At 40.6% G+C, this 21877-nt stretch overlaps 2 protein-coding genes and 1 pseudogene across 2 annotated transcripts; all 3 read left to right on the forward strand.

Moving 5' to 3' along the window:
- Nucleotides 1–512: 512 nt before the first annotated feature.
- On the forward strand, nt 513–6153 carry LOC137790138 (extracellular calcium-sensing receptor-like). Its single transcript, XM_068584118.1, has 8 exons — nt 513–577; nt 984–1278; nt 1374–1663; nt 3141–3444; nt 4233–4421; nt 4555–4776; nt 5040–5163; nt 5249–6153. The coding sequence occupies exons 1-8, from the start codon at nt 519–521 to the stop codon at nt 6151–6153; spliced, it is 2388 nt and encodes a 795-aa protein (XP_068440219.1). The 5' UTR covers nt 513–518.
- Nucleotides 6154–9443: 3290 nt separating this feature from the next.
- Nucleotides 9444–13825, forward strand: LOC137790140 (extracellular calcium-sensing receptor-like; annotated as a pseudogene).
- Nucleotides 13826–17145: 3320 nt separating this feature from the next.
- Nucleotides 17146–21686, forward strand: LOC137790627 (extracellular calcium-sensing receptor-like). Its single transcript, XM_068585028.1, has 9 exons — nt 17146–17270; nt 17363–17657; nt 17922–18008; nt 18282–18551; nt 19257–19472; nt 19558–19833; nt 20164–20391; nt 20496–20619; nt 20773–21686. The coding sequence occupies exons 1-9, from the start codon at nt 17161–17163 to the stop codon at nt 21684–21686; spliced, it is 2520 nt and encodes an 839-aa protein (XP_068441129.1). The 5' UTR covers nt 17146–17160.
- The last annotated feature ends 191 nt before the right edge of the window (nt 21687–21877 follow it).

Genomic DNA, 21877 nt, shown 5'->3' on the forward strand with positions numbered 1-21877 from the left:
GTATATGGGCATTATTTAATTAAGAAGAAATTCATGATTACAATGGTCATGTCAAAAGAAGAGAAAAGAGACAAGGGCACTTGATGCATATTATAATGTACACAAAGCTCACAAAAAAGACTTATACAAGAGTTAATCAATACCAGAGGGTAAGAACATCCTCTCTCTGACGTACAGTAAGCTGACGTACAGTAGGAGGGAAGATCTAGTCCAAAATCTATATAAACCAGTAAAAACACAGAATGCCCACAAGAGGACAGTTGAGGATGGAGATCACAGCTCTCTTCATTGGCCTGATCCTGTCTCTGGGTTTGTGTGAGCTGAACTCAGCTCTTGCCTTGAATGGTTCTGTGGATGGTGTGAAACAAAGGAATGAGCTCACAGAGGATAGGACTGGTGTTGGGGTGAGAACTGAAGCCTCATCTGTGAAATGTAAGCTCCAGGGTACCACTCGTCTACCTGCTTTCTCAATGGATGGTGACTACGTTATTGGTGGTAGTTTCTCCATTCATTACTCCATGCACGCGATGAAGCATAACTACACCACCATGCCTGATCCACTAAGATGCTCAGGGAGGTTAGTAAGAAGATGTGGGGGCAAAGAGGATGTTTATATAGTTTGAATACTTTGAATTTGGTCATAAAAAACTATATATATATATATATATATATATATATATATATATATATATATATATATATATACACATATATATATATATTCATATTTATATATGTATATAGTACTATATTCACAAAATAGTAGAGACGTCCTTTGTTAACTGAAAACATTATGAATTTAAAATATCCAACTTGTTGATCTATGCATTAGGATTATTGTGCATTTTATACTGATATCTGCGTTGTGAATTTTAGTTTTAAATTCTTACCTATTATGTATTTCTGTTAAAATTAGTGGAATGTCCTGTCCTCATCTTTATGTTGACCATATTTTAAACAGTGACACAAGTGTCTCTGTGCAGCATTGTTACCCGTGAATTGCGCAACTCACGTGCAATGATCTTCGCCATCGAGGAGATTAACAACAGCACAGAGCTGCTGCCGGGCATCAAACTCGGTTATCAGATCTACGACTCGTGTGCCTCTGTGCCTGTATCAGTGCATGTGGCATTCCAGCTGTCAAGCGGCCTGGACCCAATGTTTTACATCGGTGACAATTGTTCACAATCTGGTAAAATGATGGCCATTGTTGGTGAGTCTGGGTCCACGCCATCCATCAGCATGTCTCACATCATCGGACCCTTTAACATTCCTCAAGTAAATATTTTGAATTTCTGCAAACTACGTGTTTAACAAACCAGTGCTATTTTATGTTTATCCTCTTCAATAATTACACTGTTGTGCTCATTTAGGTTAGTTACTTTGCCACTTGTGCATGCCTGTCCGATAAGCAGCAGTACCCGAGTTTCTTCAGAACAATCCCAAGTGACCAGTTCCAGGCTGACGCGCTGGCAAAGCTGGTAAAACACTTTGGTTGGACTTGGATAGGTGCTATCCGGTCGGATTCAGATTATGGAAACAATGGCATGGCGTCTTTCCTGGACGCAGCACACAAAGAGGGAATCTGTGTGGAATATTCAGAATCTTTCAACAAGTACCAGCCACGAAGCAGGATCCAGAGAGTAGCCGACATTATCCGCAGGTTTATACATTCTCTAATTATGTGCTTTTGTTACCTGCGCTCACACTGATCATATGTACGTAAATCTACAACAATGTTCTGTGAAGTGTAAGATAGGAGAGTATTTTTTCACCTTAAATACACATTGTGTGAGACCAAAAATAAATATATATATATTAGGGCTGGACATGATAACGTGTTAACGCAAGATTAATCTGGCAATACTTTAACGGCGTTAACCATTTGATCATACATTAACTGCCTGTTTTGTTTTTTTTTGCATTGGGAGGAGCTTATCACTTTAAATCTCTCCGTAGTTCAGACCTGGCGTCTCACGGCTCTCCCAGTCCGGCCCACGTGATGTCAGTCAAACATGAAAAATTAATAAATAAGATGCACGCTATGAACGCATTACAGCGGCACTGCTTTCACTTTGAAGGCGATTCATAGATGTGCGCACGCACGCGCTTCCGTAGCCTCGCCGACAGGCAGCATGACGAAGTGAGTCTGACGTGAAAGCACGTATTGTTATGTAGCTTCTGTTCTCAACGAGCAGCGGTGCTGCCGCGAGCCGCTTCACACGTGCTCACAGACGGGCAAATACACTACATGCAGGCAGGCTCCGCGTCCAGATTGAAAGTTAATCGCGCATGTGCAAAGCTCCTGACCCCGCGGTCTGATCCATGCAGAGCACTTTAAAGCAGCATCACTTCTGGATCTTTACTCACTCACTGATGAAGAAAAACTGAACTGAAAAATCTGAAAAGCACTTATTGCTTTTGTATAAAGTAAATCAGTTGCTGGTCTTTAACATACATCTTTAAGGTAAGCAACAGACTGAACATGGACAAAAGAAGAACAGTACCTGTTCAAATATATATATCTATATATATAGATATATTTATATATCTATATATATTTATAAACTCTATATGTTAACTTGCTGTTGCTCCAGAGTGCTGTTATATTGTTCTGATAACATTACTTTAAAAGAAAAGCTGCAATACACTAGTTTTTTACTTCATTATTGAATTTGGCGCATAATGCAATTAATCGCAGAGAAATCATGCGATTAATCAGTTAATTTTTATCAACTTTGTTGTTAGTTTATATATATTACACCACATTTGTGTGTGTGTGTGTATATATATAAATATATATATATATATATATATATATATATATATATATATATATATATATATATTTGGGCTGGGTAAAGTTGAAAAAAATTGAGATTTAAAGCGATAAGCCCCTCACAATGCAAAAAAAACCCCCATACAGTTAACACATGATCAAATAGTATTGGATTGCCAGATTAATCTTGCGTTAACTTGCCCAGCCCTATATATATATATATATATATATATATATATATATATATATATATATATATATATATATATATATATATATGTATAAACATACACACACAAACATTTTTGTTACATATTTTGTTAATATTGGTTTCATACAATGCACTATTATTTCTCTCCAGGTCGACAGCTATGGTGATTGTGGCGTTTATAATATCTGGAGATTTGACGATTCTCCTGGAAGAGCTGTCGCTCAAGCCCTCTCCTCCTCGCCAGTGGATCGGCAGTGAGTCCTGGGTAACTAACCCAGACATGCTGAGGTTCAGTTTATGTGCTGGAGCAGTTGGATTTGGCATTGAGCGATCTGTCATCCCAGGTCTGAGAGACTTCCTGCTGGATCTCTCTCCCTCTAAAGTGGCTGCCTCTCCAGTGTTTACTGAGTTCTGGGAGGATGCATTTAACTGCAGGCTGGGAAAAAGTGAGAAGGTTTTGCTGATCTTTAACATAACTGACACTCACAGTTGTGTCTTGTCTATGCTGTGTTTTTATATTTTGTCTGACTGGAAAAGCAGCTGCATTAACAATCCCTGAGTGATTTAAAGGGAAATCTGTTGTCATTGAACAAAGACATGAAGTGGAAATAAGGTCTCTGTGAATAATCTAACTTGAAATGAAGATGTTTCAGGTCAAGCTGAGTTACTCTAGTGTCTTAGAGAAGATCAGAACACTAAAGCTCTGAACACAAGCACACACTATATAGACCAGGGCTGTTCACACTTTTTTGGCTCGCGAGCTACTTGTGTGTGTGTGTGTGTGTGTGTGTGTGTGTGTGTGTGCATATTTGAACATGGACAAAAGAAGGAGTGATTTGTCCCTAACAGGCACCCTTACTACTGAACAGTATCTGTTCAGAAAAAAAATGTATAAACTATATATGTATGTTAACTTGCTGTTGCTCCAGAGTGCTGTTATATTGTTCTGATAACATTACTTTAAAATAAAAGCTGCAATACACTAGTTTTTACTTCATTATTGAATTTGGCGCATAATGAGATGAATTACAACTAATCACAGAAAAATCCTGCGATTAATCAGTTAATTTTTTTCAACTTTGCCCAGCCCTAATATATGTACACAAGAGGCTCTGAGAAAGATTTTTCATGGTAAATATAACTAAAAAAGAACATTTTACATGAGAAATATTTATATAATTGTCAAGGCTAAAAAACAGCTTCCTTTGTCTTTGTGTATTTTTAACAGCAACCACAGACAAGAATGTGTGTGATGGAAGTGAAGACATAGAGACGATCCAGAGCCCGTACACTGACACATCTCAGCTCAGGATCACTAACATGGTGTACAAGGCTGTTTATGCAATAGCACATGCCATTCATAATGCAGTGTGTCAGGAATCATATGCTATCACCCATTGTGATAAACTCACCAGCATAGAGTCCAAACAGGTCAGTCAAAACAAATATGTCAAAACCAATGTCCTTTTTTTTCTATACTGAACATTTTCCTAAATGAAATATACATTTTAATATATGTTTTTTTTTCTCCCCCTCTCCGTCTTCCACTACGTCATCCTCACAGGTTCTCACTCAGCTGAAGAAAGTTAAGTTTTCTCAAAATGGTTATGATGTGTCATTTGATGCCAACGGGGATCCTGTGGCCACATACGAGCTGGTTAACTGGCAAAAAACTGAGAGTGGCAGCATTGAGTTGGTGGCAGTAGGGCACTACGATGCATCACTGCCGGTGGGCCAGGAACTCCACATCAACAGGAACTTCACCTGGGTGGAGGGTAGCACAGAAGTAGGGAACCCAAAATGTATATTATAACATATTCCAACTTCAAATTTGGTCACATGTGTCCTTGGGCCCTGTTCCTCCAGTTCATACTGACTGTGAAGAGATTTGTTCTCAAGTTACATCATTGTCAGTCTTTCCACAAACTTATAATGACAAGCAAGTTATGTTTTTAGACATACTTGAAAATAATCTGAATCTATTCTTTAATCCTCAGAGTTTTGAAGCACATCTGAATATGTGCGACTTTGTTTGTATCCATGTGCCAGGTGCCTGTGTCAGTGTGCTCTGACAGCTGTCCTGCAGGAACTCGTAAGGTGCTGCAGAAAGGAAAACCCATCTGCTGTTATGATTGTATACCGTGTCCTGAAGGAGAGATTAGCAACGCTACAGGTATTGTTTCTCTGAATGAATATCTACTGCATGACATCAAATATTGAGTATGACTGCTAAAAGCCTTTTTGTTGTATTCTTTCAGATTCCCCTGATTGTTTCCCTTGCCCCAAGGAATTTTGGCCGAATGCAAAGAGAGACACTTGTCTCCCCAAGCCTGTAGAGTTTCTTTCCTTCAACGAGGCCCTAGGAATCATCCTAGCTGCATTCTCAGTTGGTGGTGCATGTCTTGCCATCATAACAGCGGCTGTGTTTCACCGTCACAGGACATCCCCGATTGTCAGAGCCAACAACTCTGAGCTGAGCTTCCTGCTGCTCTTCTCTCTGACTCTCTGTTTCTTATGCTCATTGACTTTCATTGGAGAACCCTCTGAGTGGTCCTGCATGCTGCGCCACACGGCATTTGGGATCACCTTTGTCCTCTGTATCTCTTGTGTTCTTGGAAAAACAATAGTTGTGTTAATGGCATTCAAAGCCACTCTCCCAGGTCGTAATGTTATGAAATGGTTTGGTCCTTCACAGCAAAGGTTGACCGTAGTGTCTTTTACCTTCATTCAAGTTATAATATGTACTCTTTGGTTGATTCTTAGTCCTCCTTTTCCAATGAAAAACCTCACCACATACAAGGAGAGAATCATCCTGGAGTGTGCATTAGGCTCATCTATTGGGTTCTGGGCTGTGCTCGGGTACATCGGCCTGCTGGCTGTCTTTTGCTTTGTGTTAGCGGTCCTAGCCCGGAAACTACCTGATAATTTTAATGAAGCCAAGCTCATCACCTTTAGCATGCTGATATTCTGTGCAGTCTGGATCACCTTCATCCCAGCATATGTCAGTTCTCCTGGGAAATTTACTGTGGCTGTGGAGATATTTGCCATTCTTGCCTCCAGTTTTGGACTCATATTGTGTATATTTGCTCCAAAGTGTTTCATCATATTGTTTAAGCCAGAGAAAAACACAAAGAAACATTTAATGAACAAAAGTCAATCTTAAAACATAAAGTTTGGAGAAAACAAAGACAGTAATTGATGTCACGGATTCCGGCTTATGTTAACTGTTTTCATCCTGTCTGTCAGTTCTAACCACTCTCCTGTCATTCCAGATCTTGCCACTCACCCCTGATTACCTCTCATCACCGTAACCTGGTCCTCACGCCCTTCTTACCTGCAGCCCATTCCCTCATTAGCGCACTTTGTCTGCACAGAGGTAGACTTCTTTCCCTATCGGCTCCTAAGATTAAGACCATGGAGAAATATATTAATGACTCCTTAGCCGCTGGCCTCATTAGGCCGTCTTCTTCTCCGGCTGGAGCTGGCTTTTTCTTCGTCAGCAAGGACAAGTCCTTGCGTCCCTACATAGATTACAGAGGACTTAACAACATCACTGTCGAGAACAGGTACCCCCTCCCACTCGTTTCCTCTGCTTTCGAGTTGCTCCATAGGGCAACCGTCTTTTCCAAACTCGATCTCCGCAATGCGTACCACTTGGTGAGAATCCGAAAGGGGGACGAGTGGAAGACCGCATTTAATACGTTATGAATACTTGGTAATGTCATTTGGACTCACCAATGCCCCCGCGGTTTTTCAGGGGTTGGTTAACGATGTTCTCCGAGACCTGCTTGATGTTTCTGTGTTTGTATATCTAGATGATATCCTTAACTTCTCTAAGTCACCACAGGAACATGTGGTACATGCACGGCAAGCTCTCCAAAGACTCCTGGAGAACCACCTGTTCGCGAAAGCCGAGAAGTGAGTTCCACACCTCTGAGGTGTCATTTCTAGGATTTGTTATCAAAGCAGGTAGCATTCAGCTAAGACCAGCGCAGTGGAGAGCTGGCCTACGCCTGCTACGCGTAAGGAACTACAACGCTTCCTCGGCTTCCCCAACTTCTACCGGTGATTTATCTGTAACTACAGTTCTGTGGCTGCCCCGCTCACTGCTCTCACCTCCCCAGCGTGTGCCCTTCAGGTGGACCTCCGCGGCGGAAGAGGCCTTTGGTCAGTTAAAGACAAGTTTCTCGTCTACTCCCATCCTGATATTCCCAGATCTGACCCGCCAGTTCATTGTGGAGGTGGACGCCTCGGACACTGTCGTTGGGGCTGTTCTCTCGCAGCGCGCTGCCAGGGATCAGAAGGTTCATCCATGTGCCTTCTTCTCCCGGAAACTGTCGCCTGCAGACAGGAATTAGGACATTGGGAATCAGAAGTTGCTGGCAGTGAAACTAGCGTTCGAGGAATGAAGACACTGGCTGGAGGGAGCGCAGCAGCCGTTTGTAGTCTGGACAGACCACAAAAAGCTGGAATATATCTGCTTGGCGACGCGGCCGAACTTCAATCAAGCTAGGTGGGCTCTGTGTTTTAACCGTTTTGAGTTTGCTGTCTCATACAGACCCAGCTCCAAGAACATGAAGCCCGATGCCCTGTCTGCCCCCAGCGAATGCTGGAGGTCACGGTCCGAGGAGGCAAACGGGACCACATCATCTGCAAACAGCAGAGAGACGATCCCGAGGCCCCCGAACCGGATTTCTTCCGCCACTTGGCTGCGCCTAGAAATCCTGTACATGAAAATTCCGAACATGTCCGGAAAGTAGCCTTTAGTGGGGGGGTTCAGGTGAGCCAGCAAGTGGCTGAACTCTCAGAAACTATACTAATACTATTATGTACAACCTCAACATATTATTTCCAAAGAAAACACTGAATGCAGCCATACGCCAGCCATGCTCTCACTCCAACACGTAACATAGTCAAAAACCTGTTCTCCACACCTGATTCTCGTTACTTGTAGTTTACCTATGTGCACTTCATGAGTTATTGCTCCAATCTGTGTTCAATTTCATAACTACATGGATGCTCACTCTGGGTTTTTAGTGAGGATACAATAAAGACAAAAACCTACTTTATGGCTCCAACAGCAACATGTATGAGGCTCATAATCTGCACATTCAGTCTTCATCTTGTGTATCATGGGGCTCAAACTATTGTGGCTCAGTGGTTAGCAGGTTCGTCTTTCAATCAGAGGGTCGGTGTTTCGAACTCTGCCGATGTCGATGTGTCCTTGACTTCAACTAAATGTAATGTAATCTAAATATTTAGGGTCCAAGCGACTGACATAGCCAGTCCGAAGCACCCTGTTAAAACTGTTTTATTTTCCCACACTGAGCGACTTTTTGGGGGACTTGTCGTTCTCCAAAACTCACCAAATTTGGACCGCTTGCCAGGCTTGGTGAAAATAGCTATCTGATATAGGTGTAAAAAAAAAGTACCACAAAATGGCTCTCTAGCGCCCCCTAGAAGATAGTGCTCCAATCTGTGTTAAATTTCAAAACTGCATGGATGTTCACTGTGTTTTGAGTAAAGATACAATATAGACGAAAACCTACATTATGGCAACATTTATGAGGCTCATAATCTGCACAGTCAGTTTGTATCTTGTGTATCACGTGGCTCAAACTATTTTGGTTAGCAGGTCCGTCTTTCAATCAGAGGGTCGGTGTTTTAAGCCCCGGCTCTGCCGATGTCCTTGACACTTAACCCCTAATTGATCCCCGTTGCTGTGTCTACGATGTATCGAGCAAAAATGTAAGTCGCTGTGGATTAAAGTGTCAGCTAAATGTAATGTAATCTAACGATATACTTTTTTTTTACATTAAATATTTAATTAAATTGTAATGTTGTTTTTCAGTGCTTTTTTATACATATTTCTGTGTTGGCATTTCTTAATATGCAATTTATCTAAACAGTATTAGTGGTTGACATTTGTTAGTTTGTAATATTAGTTTAAACACAGCAAAAAAAAGGTATATGGGTATTGAGAAGAAATTCATGATAACAATGGTCGTGTCAAAAGAAGAGAAAAAAGACATCGGCACATGGTGCATATTATAATGTACACAAAGCTCACAAAAAAGACTTGTACAAGAGTTAATCAACACCAGAGGGTCAGATCATCCTCTCTGACGTACAGTAGGAGGGAAGATTCAGTCCAAAATCTATATAAACCAGTAAATACACAGAATGCCCACAAGAGGACAGTTGAGGATGGAGATCTCAGCTCTCTTTATTGGCCTGATCCTGTCTCTGGGTTTGTGTGAGCTCAACTCAGCTCTTGCCTTGAATGGTTCTGTGGATGGTGTGAAACAAAGGAATGAGCTCACAGAGGATAGGACTGGTGTTGGGGTGAGCACTGAGGCCTCATCTGTGAAATGTAAGCTCCAGGGTACCACTCGTCTACCTGCTTTCTCAATGGATGGTGACTATGTTATTGGTGGTGTTTTCTCCATACATTATTCCAGGCACGCGATGAAGCATAACTACACCACCATGCCTGATTCACTAAGATGCTCAGGGAGGTTAGTAAGAAGATGTACTCTGTGGTGATGGAAATGTTTACATTTTTCATTTTAATGTATTAGTATTTTGTATTAAAACAAATATGTTTAAATTGTCAAAATTGTAGAGAATAGAGTAAATGTTTTTTGTCTTTTAATACTGAAAAGAATATGAAAACCAAAAATGTAATCCATGTATTACAATTAGTGTAGGATAAGTGTCTAATTCAGTTCTCCGTATTGTGTTTTTCTGTTAAAATTGTGAATTATCCTCATATGTAGGCCATATTCATACAGTTACTCAACTCTGATTGTGTTTGTATCCATGTACAGGTTTATAGCTCGTGAACTGCGCTTCTCACGTGCAATGATCTTCGCCATCGAGGAGATTAACAACAGCACGGAGCTGCTGCCGGGCATCAAACTCGGTTATCAGATCTATGACTCGTGTGCCTCTGTGCCTGTAGCGGTGCATGTGGCATTCCAGCTGTCAAGCGGCCTTGACCCAATGTTTTACACCGGTGACAATTGTTCACAATCTGGTAAGGTGATGGCCATTGTTGGTGAGTCTGGGTCCACGCCATCCATCAGCATGTCTCGCATCATCGGGCCCTTTAACATTCCTCAAGTAAATTTTTTTTTTTAACTTCTGAGAATAATGTGTTTAACAGACCAGTGATATTTTGTGTTGTCCTGTTCAATAATTACACTGTTGTGTTCATTTAGGTTAGTCACTTTGCCACTTGTGCATGCCTGTCCGATAAGCAGCAGTACCCGAGTTTCTTCAGAACAATCCCGAGTGACCAGTTCCAGGCTGACGCGCTGGCAAAGCTGGTAAAACACTTTGGTTGGACTTGGATAGGTGCTATCCGATCAGATTCAGATTATGGAAACAATGGCATGGCGTCTTTCCTGGACGCAGCACACAAAGAGGGAATCTGTGTGGAATATTCTGAATCTTTCAATAGGTACCAGCCACGAAGCAGGATCCAGACAGTAGCAGACATTATCAACAGGTTTTTACATTCTCTGTTTATGTATCTTTTGATCTCATGTACACAAATCCACTACAAAGTTCTGTAAAGTATAAGATAGGAGAGGATTTTCTCCCCTTGGAGGCAAATTGGAAAAGTATCTTTTTTTTTGTGCCACGTGTCTTTATCTCTTATTTTTTAATGATCTTGGTTTTGAAAATACTCAGTGACACCAAAAACTTTTTTTCCAATCATATATATACAAACATTTTGTAATATGTTATTATTGGTCTCATACAATGCACTATTTTTTTCTCCAGGTCAACAGCTATGGTGATTGTAGCGTTTACAGCCACTGGAGACATGAAAATTCTGCTGGAAGAGCTATCGCTCAAGCCCTCTCCTCCTCGCCAGTGGATCGGCAGTGAGTCCTGGGTAACTGACCGAGACATCCTGAGATTCAGTCAATGTGCTGGAGCAGTTGGATTTGGCATTGAGCAATCTGTCATCCCAGGTCTGAGAGACTTCCTGCTGGATCTCTCTTCCTTTAAAGTGGCTGCCTCTCCAGTGCTTACTGAGTTCTGGGAAGATGCATTCAACTGCAGCCTGGGAAAAAGTGAGAAGGTTTTGCTGATCTTTAACATAACACTCACAGTTGTGTTCTGTCTATGCTGTTTTTTATTCTGTCTGACTGGAGAAGTAGCTGCTTTAACATCCCAATCCCTGAGTAGTTTAAAAGGAAATATTTTGTTATTGAACAAAGACATGAAGTGGAAATAAGGTCTCTGTGAATAATATAACTTGTAATGAAGATCTTTCAGGTCAAGTTAAGGTGATAATATAAACGACACACGGCTGTTTTGGAGAAGATTACAACAAAAAAGTCCTGAACAAAAGCACACACTAGACAGTCTTTAGGCCATTAAGCTAAATATATTTTACTCAATACTGTAAATCAGTTACAGTATGTAAATATGTATGTTGGTCTAAATATACTGTTATGTTGATGACCATTTAGAGATTTTTTTTTTCGTTTGAAAGACATTTAAAGTTCAAGCCTGTATCCAATTCAAGGGATTTTCCTGAAACATAACCTGATATAGAAAAGGTTAAAAAAAAAAAAAAAATTTAAAAAAAAAACATAGGACAATATACAAACTGAAACTGGACACATTGAAACAATTAAAAACAGATAAAGACATGTCGGGAAAAACATGTTTTTAAATGAAGATAAGCATGTTTTATAAGTGAATTAGAATTATACAGAGAGAGAGAGAGAGAGAGAGAGAGAGAGAGAGAGAGAGAGAGGTTCTAAGAAAGGTTTAACAGGTTAAATACAACTGAACAATAACATTAAACATAATAAATTATCAAATCTATCTAATAGTCTATTGTCAAGACTAAAAAACACCTCCCTGTGTCTTTGTGTGTTTTTAGCAGCAGCCACATACAAGAATGTGTGTGATGGAAGTGAAGACATAGAGACGATCCAGAGCCCGTACACTGACACATCTCAGCTCAGGATCACTAACATGGTGTACAAGGCTGTTTATGCAATAGCACATGCCATTCATAATGCAGTGTGTCAGGAATCATATGCTATCACCCAGTGTGATAAACTCACCAGCATAGAGTCCAAACAGGTCAGTCAAAACAAAAATGTTATAACACCAATGTACTTTTTTGTTATACTGTACCTTTTACTAAATAAACATAATTGTATCACACATCATTTAATTTCTCCCCTTCTCCGTCTTCCACTACTGCATTTTCACAGGTTCTCTCTCAGTTGAAGAAAGTTAAGTTTTCTCAAAATGGTTATGATGTGTCATTTGATGCCAACGGGGATCCTGTGGCCACATACGAGCTGGTTAACTTGCAAAAAACTGAGAGTGGTAGCATTGAGATGGTGGCAGTAGGGCACTACGATGCATCACTGCCGGTGGGCCAGAAATTCCACATCAACAGGAACCTCACCTGGGTGGAGGGTAGCACACAAGTAGGGAGCCCAAAATTCATATTTTAAAACATTCCAATTTCAAATTTGGTGATATAGAATTTCTTTCCTCAACTATGGATTTTTTCCACCGGCTGTTGCATTAACAAAGCACACATACTCATATTGACATGCGAGTTATGCTTTCAAACAGACTTGAAAGGAACTTGAACATATTCTTTAATCCTCAGAGCTTTGAAGCACATCTGAATATGTGTGACTTTGTTTGTATCTATGTGCCAGGTGCCTGTGTCAGTGTGCACTGACAGCTGTCCTGCAGGAACTCGTAAGGTGCTGCAGAAAGGAAAACCCATCTGCTGTTATGATTGTATACCGTGTCCTGAAGGAGAGATTAGCAACTCTATAGGTATTGTTTCTCTGAATGCATATCTACTGTACAACATCAAATATTGAGCATGACTGCTAAAATACCTCTTTTATTGTATTCTTTCAGATTCCCCTGATTGTTTCCCTTGCCCCAAGGAATTTTGGCCGAATGCAAAGAGAGACACTTGTCTCCCCAAGCCTGTAGAGTTTCTTTCCTTCAACGAGGCCCTAGGAATCATCCTAGCTGCATTCTCAGTTGGTGGTGCCTGTCTTGCCATCATAACAGCGGCTGTGTTTCACCGTCACAGGACATCCCCGATTGTCAGAGCCAACAACTCTGAGCTGAGCTTCCTGCTGCTCTTCTCTCTGACTCTCTGTTTCTTATGCTCATTGACTTTCATTGGAGAACCCTCTGAGTGGTCCTGCATGCTGCGCCACACAGCGTTTGGGATCACCTTCGTCCTCTGTATCTCTTGTGTTCTTGGAAAAACAATAGTTGTGTTAATGGCATTTAAAGCCACTCTCCCAGGTCGTAATGTTATGAAATGGTTTGGTCCTCCACAGCAAAGGATGACTGTAGTGTCTTTTACCTTCATTCAAGTTATAATATGTACTCTTTGGTTGGTTCTTAGTCCTCCTTTTCCAAGGAAAAACCTCACCACATACAAGGAGAGAATCATCCTGGAGTGTGCATTAGGCTCATCTATTGGGTTCTGGGCTGTGCTCGGGTACATCGGCCTGCTGGCTGTCTTTTGCTTCGTGTTAGCGGTCCTAGCCCGGAAACTACCTGATAATTTTAATGAAGCCAAGCTCATCACCTTCAGCATGCTGATATTCTGTGCAGTCTGGATCACCTTCATCCCAGCATATGTCAGTTCTCCTGGGAAATTTACTGTGGCTGTGGAGATATTTGCCATTCTTGCCTCCAGTTTTGGACTCATATTGTGTATATTTGCTCCAAAGTGTTTCATCATATTGTTTAAACCAGAGAAAAACACCAAGAAACATTTGATGAACAAAAGTCAATCTTAAAACATATAGTTTGGAGAAAACAAAGACGACAATTAAAGGGACTTTTAATACCAATATCTAAGGGAAGAGGGAAACCATGTTTCACATGTGTGCTCTTCGCTGAAAATAAACCAACGTTTAGTTGGTAGTTTGACATATATGCTCACTCGCAAAATGTAAAACAGCATTGTCCATGTTAAGCCTCTGGAGTTGGGTCATTTTCTTGATTTTACATAATTTCTTGAATTCACTTTTTAAATCACTTGTACATGATAGATACCTATGTGTTTTACATCAAAAAATGCAGAACAATCTCAGCTCTCTATGTAATAAGGCAATTGAAAATGAACATGAGCAAAGCTTTTGAGATTACAAAAATGAAATTTCACCTATTTTACGTTGTCTCAAACTGTTTTGTTTGCATAAAGCATTCAATGTCCATGTTATAGGCTTATATATGTGTCCATGTCCAGACGTTTTAGAGATTTGTTTATCTCCCTGAACCAGTTCCTGTCTAGCTGAAAACATATCCCATTATTGCACTCCTCACACATCCAGGCAGCTTTTAAAGGCAGCTACTACACTGTGTCCACCCAGAATAGACTTCTGTCTGTTCTTTTCCCACTGTCCTTCTTTGTGTTTGTGGGGTCAGGAAAGTTGCTTTTTGTTCGGGGTTTGGTGAGCCAGCAAGTGGCTGAACTATCAGAAACTATACTAATACTATGATTAACAACCTCAACCCCAAAGAAAACACTGAACGCAGTCACACGCCAGCCATGCTCTTACTCCAACATGTAACATGGTCAAAAATCTGTTCTACACACATGATTCTCATCACCTGAAGCTTACCTATGTGCACTTCATGAGTTATTGCTCCAATCTGTGTTCAATTTCAAAACTGCATGGATATTAACTCAGTGTTTTTAGTAAGGATACAATAAAGACAAAACCTACATTATGGCTCCAACTGCAACATGTATGAGGCTTATAATCTGCACATTCAGTCTCCATCTTGTGTATCATGGGGCTCAAACTATTGTGGCTCAGTGGTTAGCAGGTTCGTCTTTCAATCAGAGAGGGTCGGTTTTTCGAGCTCTGCCGATGTTGATGTGTCCTTGACACTTAACCCCTAATTGCTCCCCGTTGTTGTGTCCACGATGTATAAAGCAAAGTTGATAGTCACTTTGGATTACAGCTAAATTTAATGTCATCTAAATATTCACATTTTATATATTTTTTTACATTAAATATTTAATTGAATTGTAATGTCATTTTTCAGTGCTTCTTTATTCATATTTCTGCGTTGGCATTTCTTAATATGCAATTTATCTAAACATTATTAGTGGTTGACATTTGTTAGTTTTTAATATTAGCTTAAACAAAGCAAAAAAGTTATACAGGTATTAATTAAAAAGAAATTCTTGATAACAATGGTTGTGTCAAAAGAAGAGAAAAGAGACAACGGCACTTGGTGCATATTATAATGTACACAAAGCTCACAAAAAAAGACTTGTACAAGAGTTAATCAATACTAGAGGGTCAGATCATCCTCTCTCTGATGTACTGTAAGCTGACGTACAGAAGGAGGGAAGCTTCAGTCAGAAAATCTATATAAACCAGTAAATACACAGAATGCCCACAAGAGGACAGTTGAGGATGGAGATCTCAGCTCTCTTTATTGGCCTGATCCTGTCTCTGGGTTTAAAATATCACACTTGTTGATCTATGCATTAAGATTATGGTGCATTTTGTACTGATATATGTATGCACGTAGCAGAGCGGGTAGGTGGTGGACTGTTTGAAGGCGCTGTGTATTGGTCTGTGACAATAACTCCAGGGACACTTTTTTCGCTCAGTCCACCCGTGATGTGGACTCATTGAAGGCCTAGCTCTAAAAGCACGGCCCGCCTCTGATAGGTGTATGTGTGTGTGTGTCTATATATATATATATATATATATATATATATATATATATATATATATATATATATATATATATTTATATATATATATATTCCCAGTGGTTGCAACAGGGACAACAACCAGCATGACATCCAGTGTAAAAAACTACAATTCCAACTCAGCAGTGCAAGCAGGCCAAGGCTGCTGCACAGCTGAAAGGGATGAGGCTGATGACCGTGAAGGCTGTTCATACTCGGGTTTTGCGCAGACACGCAAGCACGCAAGACACGCATGGACCCCCTTGCGTAGTCAAATCAGCCATTTTGCATGCGTCACCCAAAATTTCTGACTATCTGTCAAAACTACGCGAGCCGTTCGCAGCCAGGCTGTGATTGGTCTGCCAACCAGATCCTTTCTGAGTCTCGCACTTCCGGTTTCATAGCATAATACGGCTGTTTTTTAAAGCCATAGCAAAAACACAAACAATTGATCCCGTTGAAAAACGTTTGGCTGAAGAGGTTCACAAATATGAGCATTTATATAACCCATCTTTGACGGAGTATAAGACACGCAGATGACGGTGAATTCCTGGAGGGAGATATCGGTGAACGTCGGCGTGCAGGTCAACTCTATGGCCGTTGCGCAACCTACTGTTCTGGCGTATGGAAAACGCGCAGGAACTATAAACCAAAAGGAGTCCGTCAATCCAACTGCGTGGCCAGCCGCAGTTGTAGTTGCAGGAGTATGAATTGCCCTTGAGGCTGAAGAAAGGACAGGAGCACAGGAGAGGAAGGATATTGTAAATTATGTTAAAGACAATAAACCAGGAGAAAACTGAAGCAATTATGTTTGTTTTTTCCAACGACTTTTTGTTGGAGTTAAGTTTACCTTTTTGTTAAGAAGAATCTGAATACAGAACTTTGAGTTAATGAAACCCTCGCCTTGATTTATGTACCCACGCCTCACCTCACGATCCCATCCTCTCAAGACATCACTATATATATATATATATATATATATATATATATATATATATATATATATATATATATATATATATAAGATAAACTCAAGATGAGCTCCAATAGCACAAAATAATTTTAAAAAATGAAAGCGATCAACGGACAATAAATCACATAAATTATGTTATTATATTCAATGTCTGGTGAGCTAATTTGATATGGGTTTGTCTAGCCTCCCACATGGCTGCTTTTCCCCTGATAAGTGGTGTGAAATGATGACCAAAACCACCAAAAGGGACGACTCAGACCTGCATATAAAAGTAAATCATTCTTCATGAAGCTCAGAAAGGGAGGAGGGCAGATATGGGGGCATTTCTAGACAGGTTTTTATCCTTGTATGTCTACCTGATCTTGACTCTGTTCTCTTCCTCCTTTTTGGTATCAGAGTCTTCCTCTCTTTTCTCATCTTGTAAATTAGGGCGACACTTTTATCTTAATGGGATGCACAAGCCTGGCGATGTGGTTTTGGGTGGGCTGTTTGAGGTCCACTACACCTCTGTCTTCCCTGAGCTCTCGTTCACCTCAGAACCAAGTCAGCTCAGCTGCCAAGGGTAAGTTTCTTATTCATGTAGCATACAACATGTGTAGATGATTATAAATAATGAATTGCTTTGTAATCGTTAACCATTACATTGTGTCTTAGCTTTGACAATGCAGGGTTCAGGCATGCCATGACCATGGCCTTTGCCATTGATGAGATCAATAAAAACTCAAATCTTGTACCTAATGTGACTCTGGGATACAGTCTTTATGACAACTGTGCCACACTTGTAATTGGATTCAGTGCTGCATTGTTGCTGGCCAGTGGTCAAGAGGAGCAGTTTCTGCTTCAGGAAAAATGTTTGGGGACCCCTCCAGTTCTGGGAATTGTGGGTGATTCCTTCTCAACATTTTCTATCGCCACCTCTGATGTGCTAGGTTTATTCAATCTGCCCATTGTAAGTTCACCTTCTTTAGTCTTGCATCGAGCTGAGCATTTGATGTGCCATATTTGTATGTATTTAGACTTGTACAATGATTGGACAGGAGATATACGTTCATTTTCAGCTTCAGCTTCTCCAAAAAGCTTGTATTTGGTAAGAAGGAACCGTCTTAGTTTAGATTTGAAAAAGGGGAATCGTAATATAAGGTTAAATTGTTTACGTGTTTCTGTTAATTTGCATGAGAAGTAAAGCCTGCATGTCTACTATGTTTCTTCATAGGTCAGTTACTTTGCCACATGCTCCTGCCTGAGTGATAGGCAAAGGTTTCCATCCTTCTTCAGAACAATCCCAAGTGATGCTTTCCAGGTGAAACTCTGGTCTAGAAATAGCAAATGCAAAATATATTTTAGATAAAGTGAAATAAGCTTTAAAACATGTTCTGGCAATGAAAGGGAGATTGTGTCTTGAAAAGTAAATTACTGTATGTCTTTGTCCATCGTTAAGGAAACTATATGGATTTAGGAAAAGAGTATAATTATATCAACTAACTGTAATTTTTTGTGCGACATGAATGGGTATGTTTCCTCTGAATGATCATTGAAAACCTTGCACTAATATTACTACTTTCTATTCTATAAGGTGCAAGCTATGATTATGATTCTTAAACGCTTTGGCTGGACTTGGGCTGGTCTGCTGGTCAGTGATGATGACTATGGACTCCATGTTGCCCGAACTTTCCAATCAGACTTGGCTCAGTCTGGAGGAGGTTGTCTAGCCTACTCAGAGATTTTACCCTGGGGTGAACACCCTGCGGAAGTAAAGAGGATTGTGGAAATAATGAAAAAATCCACAGCTCGGGTGGTCATTGTGTTTGCTCATCAGATCCACATGATTCAACTCATGGAAGAGGTATCTTATTTTCTCAATATGATCTCACTTCCGACTCGTTTAATACTGGCCCTTGGTCAGTGCCCCTCAACACTTGATACTGATGTACGGAGGGAACCTTTAGCGTCTGTATGCAAACAACCAAGCTTTCAACTAACTTTAATGTAAACCGATGTGCTTCAATATTAGCCTTTTGAGGCAACTGATGTAGTATAAAGTGGGTGGTCAATCAAATGCAGAACTTTCAGCCAGAAGACCAATGACTGTGTGAAACAAAAAGTCAACGTTGATGTATTGTTTCAGGTCGGTCTCGTGAGCCATTAGTCACGTGAATCGCTAGTGAAGTAACTCATTGGGAACTTGCTAGTCACATGTGTTGTTAATCACTTGGTAGTCACATGTGTTGTTAATTACTTGGTAGTCACATAGGTTGTTTGTCAGTAAAGTTAATGTTAACCACAAACTTCTCCTAACCTCACAGAGTGGTTTTGTTTTTAAAAGCTACTATGCATGTTGCGACTGAAACTGACACTTTGTCGCTGACACATCCAAAACTGACACCAGAGGGCTACCAATAGGGTCATAGTTTGAAGCTTAGGACCAATGACCAAGTATTTGACGAGGTGGGGTGAGAATGCGTTGATCTCTTTTCTAATTCAGTCCGACAAAGTAGTAGTAATAATTGTTGCATGAAAATAAATCAATTTGATTCAATAAAATACACAGGTGGTGAGGGAGAAAGTGACAGGCCTTCAGTGGATTGCCAGTGAAGCCTGGTCAGCATCGTCTGTGCTCCAGACTCCCAGCTTTATACCATACTTGAGTGGCACACTTGGCATTGCCATCCGCCGAGGAGAAATACCAGGGCTCAGGGATTTTCTATTAAAAATACGTCCTGACCTTCATTCAAGTAGTAGTAGTAATAATTATGGACAAAGCATGGTAAGATTGAAACTTTACAATCAGATCTGTAATAACATTAAAAATATTGTCATTTCTGTTAAGACTTGTTATGAATACATTTCAGGTCATGCAGTTTTGGGAAAACACGTTTGATTGTAGATTTGCACCACCTCCAGCAGATTGGGTGGCGGCTGGGGGAGAACTTTGCACTGGACAGGAAGATCTAGCGAGTGTCGAGACTGAGTTCTTGGATGTTTCTGATCTCAGGCCTGAGTACAATATTTACAAGGCTGTGTATGCCCTAGCATATGCATTTGATGACATGCTGCAGTGCAAACCAGGAAAAGGGCCTTTCAGTGGACACAGCTGTGCAACTTTGCAAACATTGGAGCCATGGCAGGTGTGATATCCGTTTACACTCAAGCTGTTTAGTTTTTGAAAAAAGTCGTTGCATTTTGAGGTGTAACTGAAATGTATTCTGTGGAAAGAAGACATTATAAACAATGCCAGTAGTAGGCCATTTGACCCCTACTGAATGTCTTTGAATAGATGAATAAAAGTTGCAATACAATATAAAATGTCCTTTATTGATCAAATTTAGAGACCATATATTGCACTGTTTTTGGAAGCTTACAATCTATCACACAGAACATCTGAAAGAATATACACAATTAACAAACGTATATTTGTATTTGAGTGGACCCATTCATTTGAATTTCCCCATGTATAGCTGATGCATTACTTGGAAAAGGTCAACTTCACCACATCATTTGGTGATCAAGTTTCCTTTGATGAAAATGGTGATGCCTTACCAATATATGATGTCATGAACTGGCTGCAGCTTCCTGATGGTAGGACTAAAGTTCAGAATGTGGGGCTTGTTAAGAAGTTGGCCTATAAAGGTGAAGAACTCACACTCGATGATGACAAAATCTTCTGGAACTTTGACTCCAAACAGGTTACACGTTTGTATTGTTGATTTTATCCTAGTACTGTATGACACAGAATAACTGAATGAAATAGTTTAAAATAACTGTGATGTAACTCTAACAATCCCTTCAGTCACCCCTGTCAGTGTGCAGTGAGAGCTGTCCTCCAGGTACCCGGATGGCCAGAAAAAAAGGGCAGCCTTTTTGCTGTTTTGACTGTGTACCATGCTCTGAGGGAAAGTTCAGCAATGACACAGGTGGGTATCATTCTAAAACCATATGTTGAATTATCGAAGATGAATTTTATTTGGGAATCTTGCCCTTTTTGGTGACCAGGTGATGCATAGCCATTGTGTTTACAGGTGGGAGAGACAATGTTCTTGATGGTCTGTTCTTGTGTTTTCATGTAGACTCCATGGAGTGCACCAGTTGTCCAGAGGACTATTGGTCCAATGTCCAGCGTGACCACTGTGTTCCTAAGAAAACAGAGTTTCTCTCCTACCAAGAGCCTCTGGGTATCTGCTTGACAACCACCTCATTATTGGGATCATTTTTCTGTGCTATTGTCTTGGGAATCTTCACCTACCATCGCAGTACACCCATGGTACGCGCCAACAACTCAGAACTAAGTTTCTTGCTCTTGGTGTCTCTTAAATCATGTTTCCTGTGTTCACTGCTGTTCATTGGCCGTCCCAAGCTGTGGACATGCCAACTGAGACATGCAGCATTTGGGATCAGCTTTGTGCTTTGTGTCTCATGTATTCTGGTAAAAACCATAGTGGTTCTGGCTGTGTTCAAGGCCTCCAAGCCAGGAGGAGGAGCCGGTCTGAAGTGGTTTGGTGCTGTGCAACAGAGAGGAACAGTTCTGGTCCTGACTTCTATTCAGGCAGCAATCTGCACTGCTTGGATTGTCTCTGCCTCACCAGCTCCCAATAAAAACACTCAATACCACAACGACAAGATAGTTTATGAGTGTGTCGTTGGGTCCACGGTTGGTTTTGCAGTGTTACTCAGCTATATTGGCTTACTGGCTCTCCTCAGCTTTGTGTTAGCATTTCTAGCAAGGAACCTTCCAGACAACTTCAATGAGGCCAAGCTCATCACTTTCAGCATGCTGATCTTTTGTGCTGTGTGGGTGGCCTTTGTCCCTGCTTATGTCAACTCTCCAGGAAAATATGCAGATGCTGTGGAGGTATTTGCTATTCTGGCCTCCAGTTATGGTCTCTTGTTGGCACTGTTTGGACCCAAATGTTATATAATCCTGCTGAGACCAGAGAGGAACACAAAGAAAGCAATCATGGGCCGCAGCATCACCAAGACATAAAGCAGCACTTATAAAAGCGTGCTCTTGTTAATTTACATTTATTTAAGATTGATCTGCTCATAATTGATCTACATTCAAAGTAGCTGTTGTTTCAGCATCAGAACATTATTAATCTTACATGAAAAAAAAAACACAAGAAAATGAAAAGTGATGAAGCTGTTCATAAAGAACTAAGTCAACCATCATGATTG

The sequence above is a fragment of the Clinocottus analis genome, unplaced genomic scaffold (genome assembly GCF_023055335.1).
Source record: "Clinocottus analis isolate CAN_PGR_092001 unplaced genomic scaffold, fCliAna1.0.p SCAF_2, whole genome shotgun sequence".
Lineage (NCBI taxonomy): Eukaryota > Metazoa > Chordata > Actinopteri > Perciformes > Cottidae > Clinocottus > Clinocottus analis.

Excerpts from the sequence above, each read along its gene's own strand:
- LOC137790138 (XM_068584118.1), top strand. The coding sequence starts at position 519 with ATGCACGCGATGAAGCATAACTACACCACCATGCCTGATCCACTAAGA. Across the intron at positions 1,279-1,373 it reads GACCCTTTAACATTCCTCAA|GTTAGTTACTTTGCCACTTG; the intron begins GTAAATATTTTG and ends GTGCTCATTTAG. Across the intron at positions 5,164-5,248 it reads AGAGATTAGCAACGCTACAG|ATTCCCCTGATTGTTTCCCT; the intron begins GTATTGTTTCTC and ends GTATTCTTTCAG.
- LOC137790627 (XM_068585028.1), top strand. The coding sequence starts at position 17,161 with ATGCACAAGCCTGGCGATGTGGTTTTGGGTGGGCTGTTTGAGGTCCAC. Across the intron at positions 17,271-17,362 it reads AGTCAGCTCAGCTGCCAAGG|CTTTGACAATGCAGGGTTCA; the intron begins GTAAGTTTCTTA and ends ATTGTGTCTTAG. Across the intron at positions 19,473-19,557 it reads ATAATTATGGACAAAGCATG|GTCATGCAGTTTTGGGAAAA; the intron begins GTAAGATTGAAA and ends AATACATTTCAG.